Source organism: Uloborus diversus, chromosome 6 (assembly GCF_026930045.1).
Source record: "Uloborus diversus isolate 005 chromosome 6, Udiv.v.3.1, whole genome shotgun sequence".
NCBI lineage: Eukaryota > Metazoa > Arthropoda > Arachnida > Araneae > Uloboridae > Uloborus > Uloborus diversus.
In genome coordinates this window covers 877873-894974 of record NC_072736.1, presented here as the reverse complement: position 1 = coordinate 894974, position 17102 = coordinate 877873, and the positions used below count along the sequence as shown (strand labels likewise).

The window sequence follows — 17102 nt, the reverse complement described above, 5'->3', positions numbered from 1 at the left end:
CAATGCTTCCTTTTGCCTCTAATATTTCTTAATTGGGCTTAAAGTAAGCTTTGTGATAAAGTTAGAAATAACTTTAAATATTTGAGGCCAGGAGTGCTGAAATATGTCCAAATGTTTATTCAGTAAATTACCGCCCAATAGCCAGGGCTAAAGCAGAAATACATGAAGTACACTGCCAGCTCAGTCATTTCCAGCCGAGGACTGCAGTTTCGTGCTTATTAGCGCTCATCAGCCCGGTATACTGGTAGCTAATATAGAATTAGCGCAGACCAGACGAGTGACTGAAGTAATTGTTCGGTTCAACTCGAAGATTGAAGGCAAGGCATGGGGCGCTATTGGGCAGTAATTTACTGAATATACCATGCCTTGCCTTCAAACCTCGAGTTGAACCGAACCATTGCTTCGGTCACTCGTCTGATCTGCGCTAATTCTATATTAACTGCCAGTTTGTTTGGCACTCTTGGCTTCCTTAAGAGGTTTTCCATCTCCAGCTCAGTCACTTTCCTGTGGCGGGCTGACGAGTGCTAATAAGCACGAAACTGCAGCCCTCAACTGGAAATGACTGAGCTGGCGGTGTACTTCATGTATGTCCAAATGCTTGAAATAAAGGTTCAGGGGAAATGTGCAATCTGGGGGGGGGGGGATGTTCATTATTACAATAAAAAAATGATTTTTTCCTGTTAAATTTTGGTGTCAATTACAATTCTACTATTTTCTCAAATTATTTCTTTTTTTTAAACATTAAAGCTTTTCAGTTTTTATAGATTGGCCTTACATGAAAAAAAATGTTGCAACTGATATTGATAGCATATGGTATCAAACACATCTGGATAGTATGTGAGATTGCTAGTAGTACTAACTTTTAACACAATGTTAAGACAGTATGGGGAATTTGGGGGCAAAAATTTTATGTTTTGGGGAAATTTGAAGTTTGGAAGGTTAACAGTGCCTCTGTTTGAAGTCCACTTAATAGTTTCAAAATGGCCTTTTATAGAATCTGTTAAGCAGAATTAAACTTTATTAACTGTATCATTAATAATTGTCTTAGAGTTGAACAATTGTAATTCTGACTGCTGAAAACTACTATTCACTAAATGGGTTAAACTATATGTAGCATAGTAAAATATAAATATCCCTTTTAAAAGAAAACACACATATATATCATGCAATATTTAAAGACCTTGAAACTATTTCCGGCAGGAGTATCTGATTGGTAATACATACAGAAAAAATACAGTTGGCTCTCTGTTTAACGACTTTCAAGGGACCGCAAAAAATCGTCCTTAAGTAGAATACTTTTAACACTATAATGGAGCATCTGGGACCATGAAGAGCCGACGTTAAATAGAGAAAGTCGTTAAATAGAGCATCGTTAAACAGAGAGTCAACTGTATGTACATAAATCATGGACGAAATAATATCTTTACTAATAATAAAGCGGAAAGTCTCTCTGTCTGGATGTCTGTGACGCGCATAGCGGCTAGACCATTCGGCCGATTTCCATGAAATTTGACACAAAGTTAGTTTGTAGCGTTAGGGTGTGCACCTAGAAGCGATTTTTCGAAAATTTGATTTTATTCTTTTTCTATGTCAATTTTAAGAACATTTTCCGGAGCAAAATTATCATAAGATATACGAGTAAATTCCAAAATTATCATGACATGGAGTGGGGGAGCGAATAAACATAGCCAATTGGCAAGAAATTCGTCATCCATTATTTGTAAATATACAAGCGAACCGAATGAGCTTTTAATTTTCAACTACGGGCAAAACCATGCGGGCACCACTAGTTTATAATAAAATATTTTCTATATTTTCATAGATACTGTACATATTCAAGGGTGCCCATGAGGTAGGGTTCATAGCTGAGGTATTGAATTGTTTAAAGGTGGGGGGGGGGGGGTATTTTACAGGACTTTAATCTTATTTTGGGGTAGGTCTTGTTCTGTGCGTGGGTGTTCTGTAGAATTAGGAGGGTGATGCCATCAACTTTGGGGGCGGGAGGAAGGGCATCTCTGTTATAATGTTTACTTTAAAATATTGTACTGCAACTTTACCAGTAAATGTCTTCAATTTCAGAACAAAGAGATGCTTTTCCTTCTCGACTCATCCAAGGTGCACTGTTGAATCAAAGTTGAGACTTAATATTAGATTTTGTGATACATTTTTGATGTATTTAAACAAAAGTATATCAAAAATATGAACTTACCTTATTTGATAAATAGGAGGTCCATCTAATGGGTAGTTTTCTGGTAAAGTAACCTGAGCAGTTAAATTTTTTCATTAGGTTAACATCTACTTTTATGTACAGTCATTGAGGGCAACTCTGAGTCATGTAGGTAGATTAACTTTGTGCTACTTAATGAGAGTTTTCATTTCAAGTAGAGACGTACCGAGTACTCGGTACTCGGCCAATTTGCCGAGTACTCAGTACTCGGCCAAATTCTGATCAGATACTCGGCCAATACCGAGTAGTTGCAAAAAATTGAATATTGTCCAAGACAGATACTAAAATTTATTTTAAAAAAAAGAGCAAGCATTATATTCTGCAATCATTTACAATTAAAATTTATAAGTCAAATTTAAATTTTGAGAATAATGAAGTTTGTAATGCTTTAATGGAATAAATCTTTATTTTAATGTCCCCAAAGTTAATAAAACTTATTTATTAAAAATTACGCAAAAAAGGTAAGTATAGAAAATATGGAATTTTTATATTAAAAATGGATTTTTGCTACAAATAAAAATTAGTTATAAAAAATGTAAAAATACCTTTGCTTAAAAAATAAAAGGAAATAAAACAACGTTAAAAGCACAGTGCAGGAACACTGCAGACACGTGTTTTGGCATTGCAAGGAATTCCTTTTTCAATGCACAAAATGGGAGCTCGTAGATTTAAAGGCATCCGACAAAAGTCGGATTTTTTTGTTGAATGTCTTTATGTTCTTTAGCTCACATGTTATGCACTGAAAAAGACATTCCTTGTAACGGGGGGTGGGTGGAGGGTGTAGAAACACTTGTCTGCAGTGTTCCTGCACATATGTTTTATCTGCTTTTAAAAATTATTTATGTTTGACGGACTAGAACTATAATTGATTGGTATACAGTGAAACCCCTCCTAACGGACACCCCTCTTATGCGGACAATTTTTAATTCCACAGTTCCAATGCAAATAACATTATTAAACCTCTGTCTTGCGGACACCTCTATATTGTGGACAAAAAAATTTGCCCCGTTAGTGTCCGCATTAGAGGGATTTTACTGTAATTTGTTTTAATTCCAACTTGATTAATCATACCTTTTATTTATTTATTTTTAATTTTAAAAATATTTTTCTTTGTAAAATTTTTGACACAAACAAAATTGTATATATAATGCATAATTAAATTTCAGCAGGAATTTAGTTTTAAAAACTATTATATGGACAAGGAGGTCTATACTACTATTCCAATAAGTTCAAAATTCATCACATGTGTGTCGGTGGTTCTTCTTAAAGCATAATTGATACTTGGTGACTCAGCCGAGTACTCGGTAACTCGGTACTCGGCGGAGTAGTGAAAGGCCGAGTACTCGGTACTCGGCCAAAGTGCTACTCGGTACGTCTCTAATTTCAAGAATTATAGAAGGCTGAGGCTACAAAATAAAAATGGAGAGTTTTTAAGAGTTCTTAAATTTGATTTTTCTGGTTCAAAGTAGCAATAATTTAACTTCCAAACATTTCACATATAGTTCAAAGAGGCTACAAGTGGACCTTGAACCAGGTCAATGGAAGTTTTTTAATGGTTTTATAATTCTTTTTTCTTATTTTACATGACTATTGCAGGAATTTTTTTTCTATATAATCCCAATATGTATAATAACACTATCGTATAATACAAGTAGGGCAGGGCACTTCAAAATAGACAGTTGTGGAAACAAAGTTGCCTTGAATGACTGTAAATGATATACAAAAAAGATAAACAATACAACATACTATTATTATTTTTTTTTTCAAAGATCTAACACTGAAATAAAACTCTTCGATAATTTTACCACCAAAGTTTCATTTTGAATGTGAATATTTTGTTTAAAGAAATATGTTTTTTACTTGTATTTTAACTGCATATTTATTGAAAACTAATTCATAAACTCTCATCAATCACAGTGGATGATTTCTCGCTCTTTTAATAAACAAAAAGATTTCTTGCTTGGGGCAAATTCTTTCTTTGATTCTATCACAGGCAAATGATAATATTGCCGCAATACCATAACGAAAATCTGGCATACATGTGGGTGCATATAAATAAATTGTGCTAGGGCAGTGGTTCCCGACTTTTTCTCCTATGCGAACCCCTTCCCAACTCCTAAAGAAGTCGGCGAACCCCTTGGGTACTAGGTAATGTTGTAAAATGGTTCAGTGGGTAAACTTGCCACATCGAATTCAAAAATCGACAAACGCTTATTGAAGGTTAGAAAAAACATTTTAATTAAGAACTGTTAGTTGAAACGTATATACAGTGCACATAAGTTATATACAGTAGCCCCTCGTTATATCGCTCATTCGGATATATCGCTCTTTTCTTCTGTCTCCCGAAATATTAAAGCCTAAAATTGGAAATAAACTTTGCTTTAAGTTTGAAACCATTTCTGAAAACATATGGTATTGCACAGAGAAGGTCTCTTTCTTCTCTCTTTTGTCAATGAACAAAAGGAAGCAATTCTTCTGAATTCGCTGGAAAAGAAGCAGCAATTCCTGTCATCCAAATGTACATACCCACACAGTATATTTCAGTTTAAGATGGTCTGTAAACTACTTGACATCTTCTTCTGAATTGATACATTGCCTTTACAAGGAGTGAGAGACATCAAGCGTCATAGTAGTCCATGTAGAAGAGAACATACGCCCTTCTTTTAGTACAGAAAAGATTTGTACTTGGTTGCACAAACCAGGATTTGCATCAAAGAAGGGAATAATGATCTGGACGGGCGAAATAGTTTCCTGGAAACAATCTGGTTTCTTTTACTTTTCACATCCTTTCTATAGCAAGTAAAACGGATTAAAAAACCTACTCGGAATAAGAGGGTATTGGAATGCTCATTCTTATCTCGCGGCAGTTCAGAAAGATCGTCTTCATTCGCCATTTGATGATTTTAACTTTCTGTCGGTGAAAATTTACTTAAATTTCAATCTTGTTTAAATTTTAATAGGTGTGATAGTACCCACATCGAAACCATTAGAAACTAATGTCAAAAAGAACGAATGCCAATTTACTTGTGGTATTAGACATAACTATTTTTAATGCCCTCCGTTATATCGCACTTTCGGATATATCGCTCTTTTTCTTTGTCCCCCGAAAAGCGCGATATAACGAGGGGTTACTGTATATCGAAGATTGGGAGCACAGGTCGCATCAAAAGGGGTGACTTTCATCACATCAAAATATTGAAATTCTACATTCATCGATGGTATTTCAGTGGCGACTGAACACTTGATTCTAGTTCATACTAGGAAGCGCTGAATTGACTGTTGCCATTCCAAATCAAATAATTTTCCACAATAATAAGTAACAAGCAAAAAAAAAAAAAAAAAAACGCACACACATAGACAATAAAATTTGGGAGATTTTTTTAAAGTTTGTTGCTGCTTCATAGTTTTTAACAAGAGTGAAAACATAATTGCAAAATATAGAATTACAAATATTGCTATGAACTAAAATTATTGCTAAAAAATGAATGCAAAACAAATTCACCAAAAAATAAACACAGTGATTGTTCTGCGTTAAGCATCTATCAACTTTAAAAAACATTTGAAAATGGATGGAACAAAGAGGTCAAGGAGAGAGAGAGAGAGAGTTTGGCTGAAATTTTTCTGACACAAGGGTACATTTATCTCTATTATCACTTAATCAGAAGTCAAATAAAGAATGATCTTTAAAATACCTTTCAGGGAACTGTCTCAGTAAATGAACTGTTTTCTTACAGTAAAATGAGAAAGATCTCTAGGTTTAAGTCTTCTTGAAAAGGACTACAAGCCTAGCTGTTTGATAAAGATATCTTGAGTGCATTAATCGTTTGATTGCTGAAGAATTTTTTTGTAATTATGCTTTAAGTGCAGAGTAAAATCCATATATTGAAAAATAATAGAAACGTCCATGTTCAAAATATGCATTTCCTCTAATTGTTACACAAAAGGTAGTAATTTTTAACAAAACAAATATTTTTTTGCTTACTTATCACAAAAGATTTTCTTCACAAATTTCATAAATTCCTTATTTACATGGTGTGCAAATTAAGTTGCATGGTTAATTTCTGCTGATTTTTTTTTTAGTGCGTAAAATTCACACTGCAAAACTTTCACCCACAAAAACTTTTTATAGTAATTAATTTTTGATACTTCCTGTGGTATTTTTGAGTTGCTAGCTATTATTTTCCTTTTTCGACTGCAAAGCTTGAGGTAAATTGTAGAATATGTAGTGTGAAAACTATAGCAACAATCAACAGCCTGACCTCGCTTCTATGCATTTTTGACTCAACACAAGAGCAGAGCGATAGCTCTTCCTTGTACTCAAAATAATGGTAAAGAAACTAAACATCAAAATATTTTAGACACTTGCATATGCTCGATGTAATGTCTTCATCAAGTTTAATCAATCTTTCCGATCAAAAGCTTCAGAAGAAATGAACGCTTTCAAATTATTTCATCTGAAGACATTGTATTTATAAGTAGAGCTTTTTCAGCATGGCTTCAGGGCTATCATTCTCAATGGAAGCGCTAAAACCATCACTTTGCAATGACAGACTAAATTATTTCAATGTAAAATATGTCAGGAAGTACGCAAATATGTTAATGATAAACGTATCAGATGTGCAAGCAAAAAAGGAGCAAAATTTGCTTGAAACCGTTTGAACATGAGACTTTATCAGAAACAGGCATGTTAAAACTCCACCATTACTATATTTTTTTCGTGAACCCCCAGGGGTTTGAGAACCACCGGTTGGGAACCGCTGTACTAGGGCAATTCCACAGGTAACTGACTGACATTTTAAAAACAAAACAGGAAGCATTTCATAATATTTAACGCAAACTTTACACTATACTACCTATACAGAAGAACTTTTCCCCTAGATTATTGCACTTTTTTAAGCTGAATTCAATGGTACAGTACTAGGCACTTATTAAAATCCCATTCATTCTGAGGAGGCGCGATTTTATAAAGCAGTCGATTTTATAAACCAGCATACCTACCTTTTGAAATAAGTTTTTGAAGTTAAAATAGTTTTAAAAAAAGAATGAACTACTTTATTTACTTTTAGTTTAAGTGTTTCAACTTACAGTTGGTATATAAACTAGCCATACCCTGATACATAGAGAAAGTTCATTTTGACCTTTTTTTTTAAAATCATTTTTATGTCTATTAATGTAGAATCCAACACGAAAGACCAAAATCTTAATTTAAAAGTAACAATTATGTTTATAATATCAAACAGATCTCACTTGAAGATATATACTGTTCCCTGTACTGTTGGCCACATTGATGCTATATACTCTATGTTCAGCATCTTCTTCGAGCCAATCATCTCCGAAAATAGCAGATAATGCTTCTACTTCATCAACCTGCAAATTGCAAATCACTTTAAATGATAGTGATCATAATGATGACAAGAAAAGCTACTTCTGACTGGTATTTACTTTCCTTCGACATTCACATTTTCGATTGAGTGGGGAAGAACTTAAGCTAATAAATTGTTCAATCTAGCTATGTATCATACCTGACATACAAATCAGTCAGTCATTTAGACTATGATTCCAGGCTTAGAAGGCTAAAAATGTAGTCTTGAGCAAAGAAGAGACCGAGAGGACATGATTCAGTTGTTTAAATTTATTAAAATGAAAGATGTTAACGGGGCTGAAGTTTAGCACTGAAAACAGGACAAGGGGTCATTGTTTTAAGCTATTTAAATCTCAGGCTAACATGGATATTAGGAAAAATTATTATTATAGCAGGGTAGTGGAACCTTGGAACAGCTTACCGGAAGAGGTGGTAATGAGCATGGGAGTAGATAGTTTTAAGAGGGTCATTGATCTTCACGGGGGATAGTAAATCGACTAGGACCAGTTTAGCTGGGTCCAGAGCCTGTTGCTGGTCATCACTTTTGTATTTGTATTTGTATTATATAACTATTAACAATGGACATGAAAGTAAATACAGTGAAGTACCGTTTATATGTTTCTCTTTTACACGTTTTTATAAATTATGCGTTTTTTAAATTGGTTATTGCAGAGTCTAATACACATTAACCTATACCTATCATACGTTTTTTTCATTTGTACGTTTTTTACATAGTCTCTTCAAAAACGTATAAACGGTGCTTCAATGTATGTATATTACTATCTAAAAAATCTTATGATGAGCACTATCTAAAATGCAACAAGAAGCTGATCTGTATAATGTCATATGAGGAAGACAAGTGGCAGTCATGACCTCAGGGTCCACCTAAATATATATTGAGGCACTGAATGTTGTAAAGGTGTTACAGTATCATTTAAGCAGAAAGTACATATTTCTTGCCAATTGATCGATTGTCTTGGACTTCCCAAGAACGTCTTTACTAATAATAAAGCTTAAAGTCTCTCTGTGTGTAGGATGTCTGGATCTCTGTGAAGCACATAGCACCTAGACGGTTCGGCCGATTTCCATGAAATTTGGCATAAAGTTAGTTTGTAGCACGGGGGTGTGCACCTCGAAGCGATTTTTTGAAAATTCGATTTTGTTCTTTTTCTATTTCAATTTTAAGAACATTTTAAGAAGCAAAATGCTCATAAGATGGACGAGTACATTATGAAATTATCATTACGTGGAATGGGAGAGCGAATGAACATAGCCAATTGGCGAGAAATTTATCATCCATTATTTGTAAATATACAGGCAAACCAAATGACCTTTTAATTTTCAACTACAGGCAAAGCCGTGTGGATATTACTAATATAAAATAGACTAGAATTAATATTTTCAGTAAGTTACCGCCCTATAGCCAGGGCTAAGGCAGAAATACATGAAATACACCGCCAGCTCAGTCAATTCCAGCCGAGGACTGCAATTTCGTGCTTATTAGCACTCATCAGCCCGGCATAGGAGTGACTGAGCTGGAGGTGGAAAACCTCTTAAGGAAGCCTAGAGTGCCAAACAAACTGGTAGCTAACACAGAATTAGAACTGACCAGACGAGGAACCGAAACAATGGTTTGGTTCAACTCGAATTTTGAAGGCAAGGCAGGTCAGTTCTAATTCTGTGTTAGCTACCAGTTTGTTTGGCACTCTTGGCTTCCTTAAGAGGTTTTCCACCTCCAGCTCGGTCACTCCTATGGCGGGCTGATGAGTGCTAATAAGCACGAAACTGCAGTCCTCGGCTGGAATTGACTGAGTTGGCGGTGTATTTTATGTAGAGATGCTAAAAGATTGCTGAATTGATGCAATTTATGGGATCAGCCTAGCCAGAAACTAGGAGCCCATCCCTTCAGGACCCAGCTTGGAATCAGAGTTATATAAATTTGACAAGTTGAGGAAGGTGGGCCTGGCGACCAATGAACTGATAACGGGCACAAATGCCTTAGCTCTCAGCAGCCCTTACTAAAACAAAGGAGAAAAAATTAGAAGTTGAAAAAAATAGAATTAATATTGAGATAAATTACATGGTGAATAAAAACTATAATTCATCTTTATAAGAAAAATACGTAAAATTAATAAGGATTAGTGATGTGGATCGGGTAAATACCCAGCGGGTAGGTAAATATTTTTTGGGTATTTACCCAAGGCCTGGGTAAATACCCAAAAACTGGGTATTTTACAAAAATTGCAAAAAAGTGAATGTGATTTTTTTTAAAAATCTAAATGTGAAATAATTGGTAAAACTGATAGATACATATATGTATTACACAGTTTATAATATTTTTTTATTGAAAGACTTGATGAAATCATGAAAGAAACATATGGTGAACCAAAGAATCTTTCTTTTCAATGTCATAATTGGAGAAGTATAAGCAATTCATTATAAACTTCAGGATTTCAAAATCACAATCTAGGTTAGTCATATCCAAAATGAAAAAAAAGGAAGCATGAGGGATGTTTGGAAGAATAAACTGAGAAGTTATTAAGACTATCGTGTTATTTATTTTATTGATATTTAAGTGATAACATGGAAAATATAGAAAAAGTTTTCACATTAATAAGCAAAAAAAAAGCAAAATATTCTTTTCTGTTGCCTTGCTCATTTGCATTTGCTCCCCTGTAGGGTGGGAAGGTAAATATTTTTTGGGTATTTTTCCGAAGGCAGGGTAAATCCCCTAATAATTGCGCATTTTGCAAAAAAATTTTAGGTGGTATTAAAAGGTGACTATTTTCTTTTTTAAACATAAGTCCTAAAATTAAAGATTAAAAATTTTAAATGTTTATGTATATTATGTGTGTGTGTATATGTGTGTGTGTGTGTGTGTGTGTGTGTGATACAGAATACACCTGAACAATTGAACTAAGTTTGGAGGAAATTTCTGCATAAGATATAGGTAAATAAATAGTAATAATAAATTGAGCGACATTTCGTTACATTTTGATGTCATGCAGGGACATATTACTGCGTTATAAAAGACTAGGACCTTAAAAAATTGATGTTTGCTTTTTTTGTAACCAGTTAATCTTTTTACTTTTTGTAGAATGGCTTTTTATATCTGAAATTTAGCTATCGACATTGATCAGGCATATCCAACACATTTAATGTGAATATCATATTAGATTGCTAAGCTGTTTCACACAATAATTCTTTAAATATGTGATCAAAATACAATTTTTGGGCAAAAATTTATTGTTTTGTATATTGTTGGCTGTATACAGAAAAGTATTTTAGTTGAATATAAATTTTTGAAATAAATACCCGGGTATTTACCCATTTTGGGTATTTACCCGGGTATATACCCTGGGTATTTACCCCTAAAAATAAATACCCGGGTATTTTACATCACTAATAAGGATTGAAATAAAATATGATAAATGTATTCACAGACGGTTTTACAAAAAATTATTATTATAAAAGTACTGCATATACTCGCTTTAAGTTGACTCCACTAATTTTAGGTGGAAAATTAGGCAAAATCGAAAACCCAAGTAAATCAAACCCAGGCTTTCTGAAAAAACCTGGAACGTCTTTCTGCAATGTTTGAAAATCATCATTTAAAAAAGAAGGTAAAGGAAATGTAATGAACATCCTTACGATCAAAACACACTTTTGCACTAAAAAGGTTTGTTTTAGCATCTACTTTTTTTCTTACTTGTTGCTCTTATTTTAAGTTAATATCAAGAATTTTTTTGCACTGTAGACATATTAAATTAATCTTTATAAATGAGCTTTAACTTCCACATGACCAACTTATAGAAAAATGTGAATGCGGCAATTCTGCACTTTTTGCATAATTGGTCTTTTACTGTAGTATTATTTGGTCTTTATTCAATAGTCAGACAATGTAAAATTCTAATCAGAATGTGTAAGTATTTACTCCTGCAGCGTTTTCTTTTGGGGAGGACGGGAGGGGGGGGGGGGTGAACTAAAATCAGGGAAATTGCTTAGGGGTTTTTTTTTTTGAAGAATTGTTTGGTAAAAATTTTGCCCCACTGATTAGTTGGTCCCCAACTTTTTTGTATTACATTTCTTGATTTATATGCAAGTATATAAGGTATTTTAATTACATAATTATCCTCAGTGGCGCACAAGGGAAAAGTCCAGGGGGTCCGAGCTCCTCCTATAGGTCTTGCTTTTTTTCCCAATTGATTACGATTCTTCGTATTTTGTACGAGAATAATTTGAAACAAAGGTAACATTTTCAGTTCTAATAATTGAAAAAATAAAATCCTAATGTTAAAAGAATTTTTAAAACATTGTGCACTTTTCCTATAGCAAATTGCCTTATAAGAAGCAGAATGGTGATTATAAATAAATATACAGTGATAACCATGTTTTTAGTTTTGCAATTACAGATTAAAATGAGATTCTATGAACTTGAACCCACCCATATTTAATTATAAGAAAAGTAAAAGCTCATATTCTTTCATTTTCTGGTAATTTATTTAAATATATTTGATTAAATTATACCTTATTATGTATTCAATAGTTAATTTTTTAATGTTTTTCGCTCTCGGGAATCGATAAAATCAAGTCAATACGTTTGACGGCATATTGGGGTACGATATGAGAATGAGGCTTTCGATCTTGGACTCTCCCCTTGCAAAATTCCTGTGTACGCCACTGATCATCCTTAATTTGAAAAGTTTCTGAAAGCAACTGGCGCACCTACCCTAAGTGATTCATTGGCATTTAATCTGTCTTGAGAAATTTCATCCATGGCTAAGGATCAATAAAAAACGAGAATTATATTTTGAAAAACCGACACATCTATTATCACCGTTCAAAGATTAAAATCCAACAGCTCTTGTTTTTATGCGATCTTCAATCGTAAAAATTAAATACCTAATCAAAAAAATTGACACATATCAAAATCGTTTTAAGATGCTTTCCTGAATCTTGGAGAATGAGGTTTTATGTTTGTTATCAATTCCTTTTTCGCAAAGCAATAACATTGCAATCCAATGTTTAAAAAATCAAGAATTAGTAATGTCAACAGCAAGAACAGCAGTTTTCTTTTCGCTACTTCTATGCGGCATCAATCCGCGACTTCGTCAAAAACTCGCACGTGGAAATTCAAAATGTAAACAAAACCTTACAAGTGTTGAGCTGTAGAGAACTCTTCTGTGGTTGCGTTCGACGAAACTCACCGGTCGAAACCTGTTACCACTGCGGTTACCATTCTAAGCAGTTGATTGGATGATTGGAGCACGTGATCATTAACTGTCAAGTGATTAACTAACCGGTTGCTCTCGGTCGAGCTCGTCGAACGCAACCTGTGTTTGCTGCTCTTTTTTCTGTTTTTTGAAAGAATTTTTATTAAACATAAGAAATCTTTTGAAAATGACTGTATACTTTCGAATTCTAAGAATCCTTTTTGATAAAGCTCTCATATTCCACTGAAAATTCTGTTCAGAGAAATAGAACTAGTCATGAGTTGAAGCAATTGACACTCAACTCTACAGCCTTGGTTTGTTTACGAAATGAAGGAGTTTCTGTCTTTTTTTGTGGAAATTTTATGGAAAAGAAGCGGTGATTCGAATGCATAAGTAAATGACCACTTACTGTATTATGCTGTACTTATGTTTGTGAATGTAAATAATATCTTCGTATGTTCTGTATGAAATTATTCTTAGGTAGTTCTCATGCGTTACCGTTTAAAAAAAGTATGCAATAGTACAAATACAAATGTGACGACCAGCAACAGGCTCTTGGCCCAGCTAGGCTGGTCCTAGCCAATTATTAGTCCCCAATGAAGATCAATGGCCATCTTAAAGCTATCCACCCCCTTGCTCATTACCACCTCTTCCGGTAAGTTGTTCCAAGTGCCCACAACCCTACTCAAGTAGTTTTTCCTTATTTCTAGGTTAGCCTGAGATTTGAATAGTGAAAAATAATGACCCCTTATCCTACGTTTAGTGCAAAAATTTAATCCATTAACATCATTCATTTTGTTTTGATAATGACTTTGTATTAAATGACTGAATCACGTTCCCTCTGATCCTCCTTTGCTCCAGACTATACATATTGTTAGATACGACATTAAGTGTACACCACTTTGCCCATTCATATACTTTTATTTCTTAATATTTCTTATAAAATTTCTTAATACACTGCTTAAAACATTTCGAATCGAAACTTAGCTGTTCTAACAAAACATATTCACTGTTGCCAAACAAAAACGTACAAATTCTTAAAGGGTGGGAAAATAAAGCAAAGGCTTGCAACATTCTCCCACCTTTTGATTTTTTTTTTACATACTTGACACATAAAATCAAAACTTATTAAAATATTAAAACTTTCATGTTAACAAATTGAACTTTGATAATAAAATTAATGTCTCTAAGTAGTTTAATCCTAAAATTATACCTCATAAACATGAAAACAAATTAAAATATAAATTGTAACTCAAATGTCAAAAATTTTTGGTTTCTTAACTTTTCTACCATATCTGGTTTGAATCAGTTCTGGGGTAACACCAATTCCTAGATCAATAGTGTCAGTTTTATCATCTATAGTCGGTTTCAAACCTTTTTCCCCTGCAGAGTGCTCGGCTTCTACATGTTTTAATATTTTACTGTTAAATAGTTCACTAGAGCAATCCAGTTCTAAAGGGTACAAACGTTGTACTGGACGAATTAATTCTCCGTGACTAGTTTTCACTTTTACGACTCGAACAAAATTATCTTTGCCTGGAAGCACTTCTACTACACGTCCCATTGGCCAATCTAGTCGTCGTTTGTCACAACCGATGAGGACTATGTCTCCAACCTTTATTCCGGTGACGAGGGCTTTGTTTGCCTGCTTGTGAACAAGCATACCAAGATATTCTTCCCGAAATCTCTTCCTTAGGTCTTTTCTCAACCTTTGTTGGTATCTGACCCTCTTAGAAAGATTGACGCTGTCTAAATTATCTAAGTCGGGCACTCCCACCGCTTGAACTTCTTGGATGAACATTGCTGGAGTTAATGGTGTCAAGTCCTCCGGATCTTCAGATAGATAGTTTAGTGGCCGTGAGTTGATAACTGCCTCGGCATCACATAGAATTGTACACAACTCTTCAAAATTTAAGGAAGCTCTTCCCAAAACTCTTCTTAAGATTTTCTTCACCATTTGGACTATACGTTCCCAAAACCCGCCCCACCAAGGGACTGTAGGAGGGCTGAACTCCCATTGAATTCTCAAAATTGAACTCTCTTGAAGTATTTTACTCCAATCAAGGGAGGCAAATTGATTAACCGCGCCAACAAAATTTGTTCCATTGTCACTATATATTTTTCGAGGTCTGCCTCTTCTTGCTATAAATCTTCTTAATCCAAGCAAAAATCCGTCAGTGGAGAGGCTCTGAATCAATTCTAAATGTACAGCCCGATACACGGCGCAAGTAAATAATAATATCCATGCTTTATCTCCCTTCTTCAGGTAAAGTGGTCCGGCCAGGTCAACCCCTGTCACCTCAAAAACCAGTGCATCTCGTACCCTTTCTTCCGGAAGGGGGGCAGGCATGGTTTCTAATTTCTTTGAAGCATATCTCTTACATCGAATGCATTGTTTCAAGACCCTTTGAACCGTCTTCCGGCCTCTAAGAATCCAAAATTTTTGTCGAAGATCTGCCAGGACAACTTGAGTTCCACTGTGGCATGAGACCAAATGCCTTTCGTAAATTAACTGTTCCACTAGAGGATGATCAGAGGGTAAAACTATGGGACATTTAAAATCTTCTTCATCTTTCTTTCTGAAAATCTTTGTCTTGACTCTCAAAATTCCTTCATCTTCAAACACACAGATGGACTTTAATTTTTCAATATCCTCAGATGAGAAGGAGTTATGTTGTATGAACTTTACTATTACTTTTTCAGCCTTTTCTAGCTCACGAACTTTAAGCTCTCCATGCTGTCTTTCTTCTCTTTTCTTACGGGAATTTTCTAAGAACCTTAATATCCATCCCATCATTCTTAGATTTTTCTTGTATGTCAAAAAGTAGCTGAAAACTTTTGAAGAAAAGTCCTTGACATTATTTAATGCCGTTGCAACTACCTTGCGTCTCTCACTGTCAGCTTTTTCTGTGTCATCAATTAAAGTAGAATGAGGCCATTCTTCTTTCGGCAACTTCAGCCAATGAGGACCCTCCCACCAACGAGATTCTATCAGTTTGTGCACTGAGCAACCTCTTGAAGGTAAGTCCGAAGGATTCTCTGAACCTAGCACATGTCGCCACTTTGTTTGGTCAGACAATTTCCTTATCTCCTTAACTCGATTTTTTACAAACACAGTCCATGTATCTTCATGAGTTATCCAATACAACACTGAAGTCGAGTCCGTCCAATAATATTCTTCAATGTCTTGGATACTTAAAGCTCTTTTTACTGTATCAGTGAGACGTACGCCTATTGTGCATGCCATTAATTCCAGCCTAGGGATTGACATCGTTTTCAATGGTGCAATTCTTGATTTAGCAAGCACCAATTGCACTGACACTTGATCTTTACTTTCGCTTCTTAAGAAAATGACTGTTGCGAAAGACAATTTAGATGCATCACAGAATGTATGAAGACTGATTGATACACAGTTGTCGATTGACATATATCTTGGAATTTCAACCACCTTCAAAAGATGAAGGTCCTTAAACCACTTCTTAAACTTTTCAGTTACATCTGTTGATAGTTCGTCATCCCATCCGAGTTTTGACTTCCAGCTTTCTTGAAGAAGTAATTTTGGATACAATGTTACAGGACAGCAAAACCCGATCGGATCAAATACTCTTTGTGCAACGGAAAGTAACTTTCTTCGAGTAAATGGCTCTATCATTTCAACTCCTAAATCAACATCACAAGATAAAGTGTCAGTTCCACGATTCCACAGCATTCCTAAGACTTGAGAGATTTTTTATTCAGAAGTTGAGACATTGAAATCAGTAAGCTCCCAGCCTCTCAATTCAAATTTTGCGCTTGCCATTAACTGTGTAGAGACTTCTTTAAAATGCTGAGCTTCACTTTCTGTGTCCAACGATGTAACGCAATTGTCAACGTAAAACGATTTCAACAACATTTCAGCAATTTCCTTATGTTCGATGCATGAGTTTTCCAGATGATGCCGAATAACTGATCCAAGAATAAACGGACTGCTCGTAAGACCGAAAACTAATCTGCGGTGCCTCAAAACTTATATTGTTTTACTTTCACTATCCTTCCACCACAGAAATCTAAGATAATCTCTATCTTCTACATTGATTCCTATCTGTAAAAAAGCCTTTCTTATGTCAGATATAATTCCAATTCTTTTTTCTCTAAATCTTACTAATATGACGGGATCAATTCCAAGGTGTTAGGACCTTTTTCAAGGTAATCATTGAGAGAAGGAAAGCCTTTTCTTTTGTTGGATGCGTCAAAAACTGGTCTGATCTTGGTTGTTGAATTTTCCTTGAAAATCCCTCTATGTGGCAAGTAGCAACCAGAT

The 17102-nt window shown here is 34.7% G+C and overlaps 2 protein-coding genes across 2 annotated transcripts in view; both read right to left on the bottom strand.

Annotated features, from left to right (window-relative positions):
* LOC129224139 (protein IMPACT-like) overlaps window positions 1-12706 on the bottom strand; it is a 36596-nt gene extending 23890 nt beyond the window's left edge. Inside the window, exons 1-4 of the mRNA XM_054858555.1 lie at window positions 12319-12706; window positions 7475-7594; window positions 2210-2262; window positions 2058-2120 (exon numbers count right to left, since the gene is read on the bottom strand). Coding sequence (XP_054714530.1) covers window positions 2058-2120; window positions 2210-2262; window positions 7475-7594; window positions 12319-12366 — 284 coding nt within the window. The 5' untranslated portion in view covers window positions 12367-12706. The remainder of the gene's footprint in view (window positions 1-2057; window positions 2121-2209; window positions 2263-7474; window positions 7595-12318) is intronic.
* Window positions 12707-13997: 1291 nt separating this feature from the next.
* Window positions 13998-16511, bottom strand: LOC129224138 (uncharacterized). Its single transcript, XM_054858554.1, has 2 exons — window positions 15498-16511; window positions 13998-14003 (listed from the first exon to the last, which is right to left on the bottom strand). Exons 1-2 carry the CDS (start codon window positions 16509-16511, stop codon window positions 13998-14000), a joined length of 1020 nt encoding a protein of 339 aa, XP_054714529.1.
* Window positions 16512-17102: the final 591 nt, after the last annotated feature.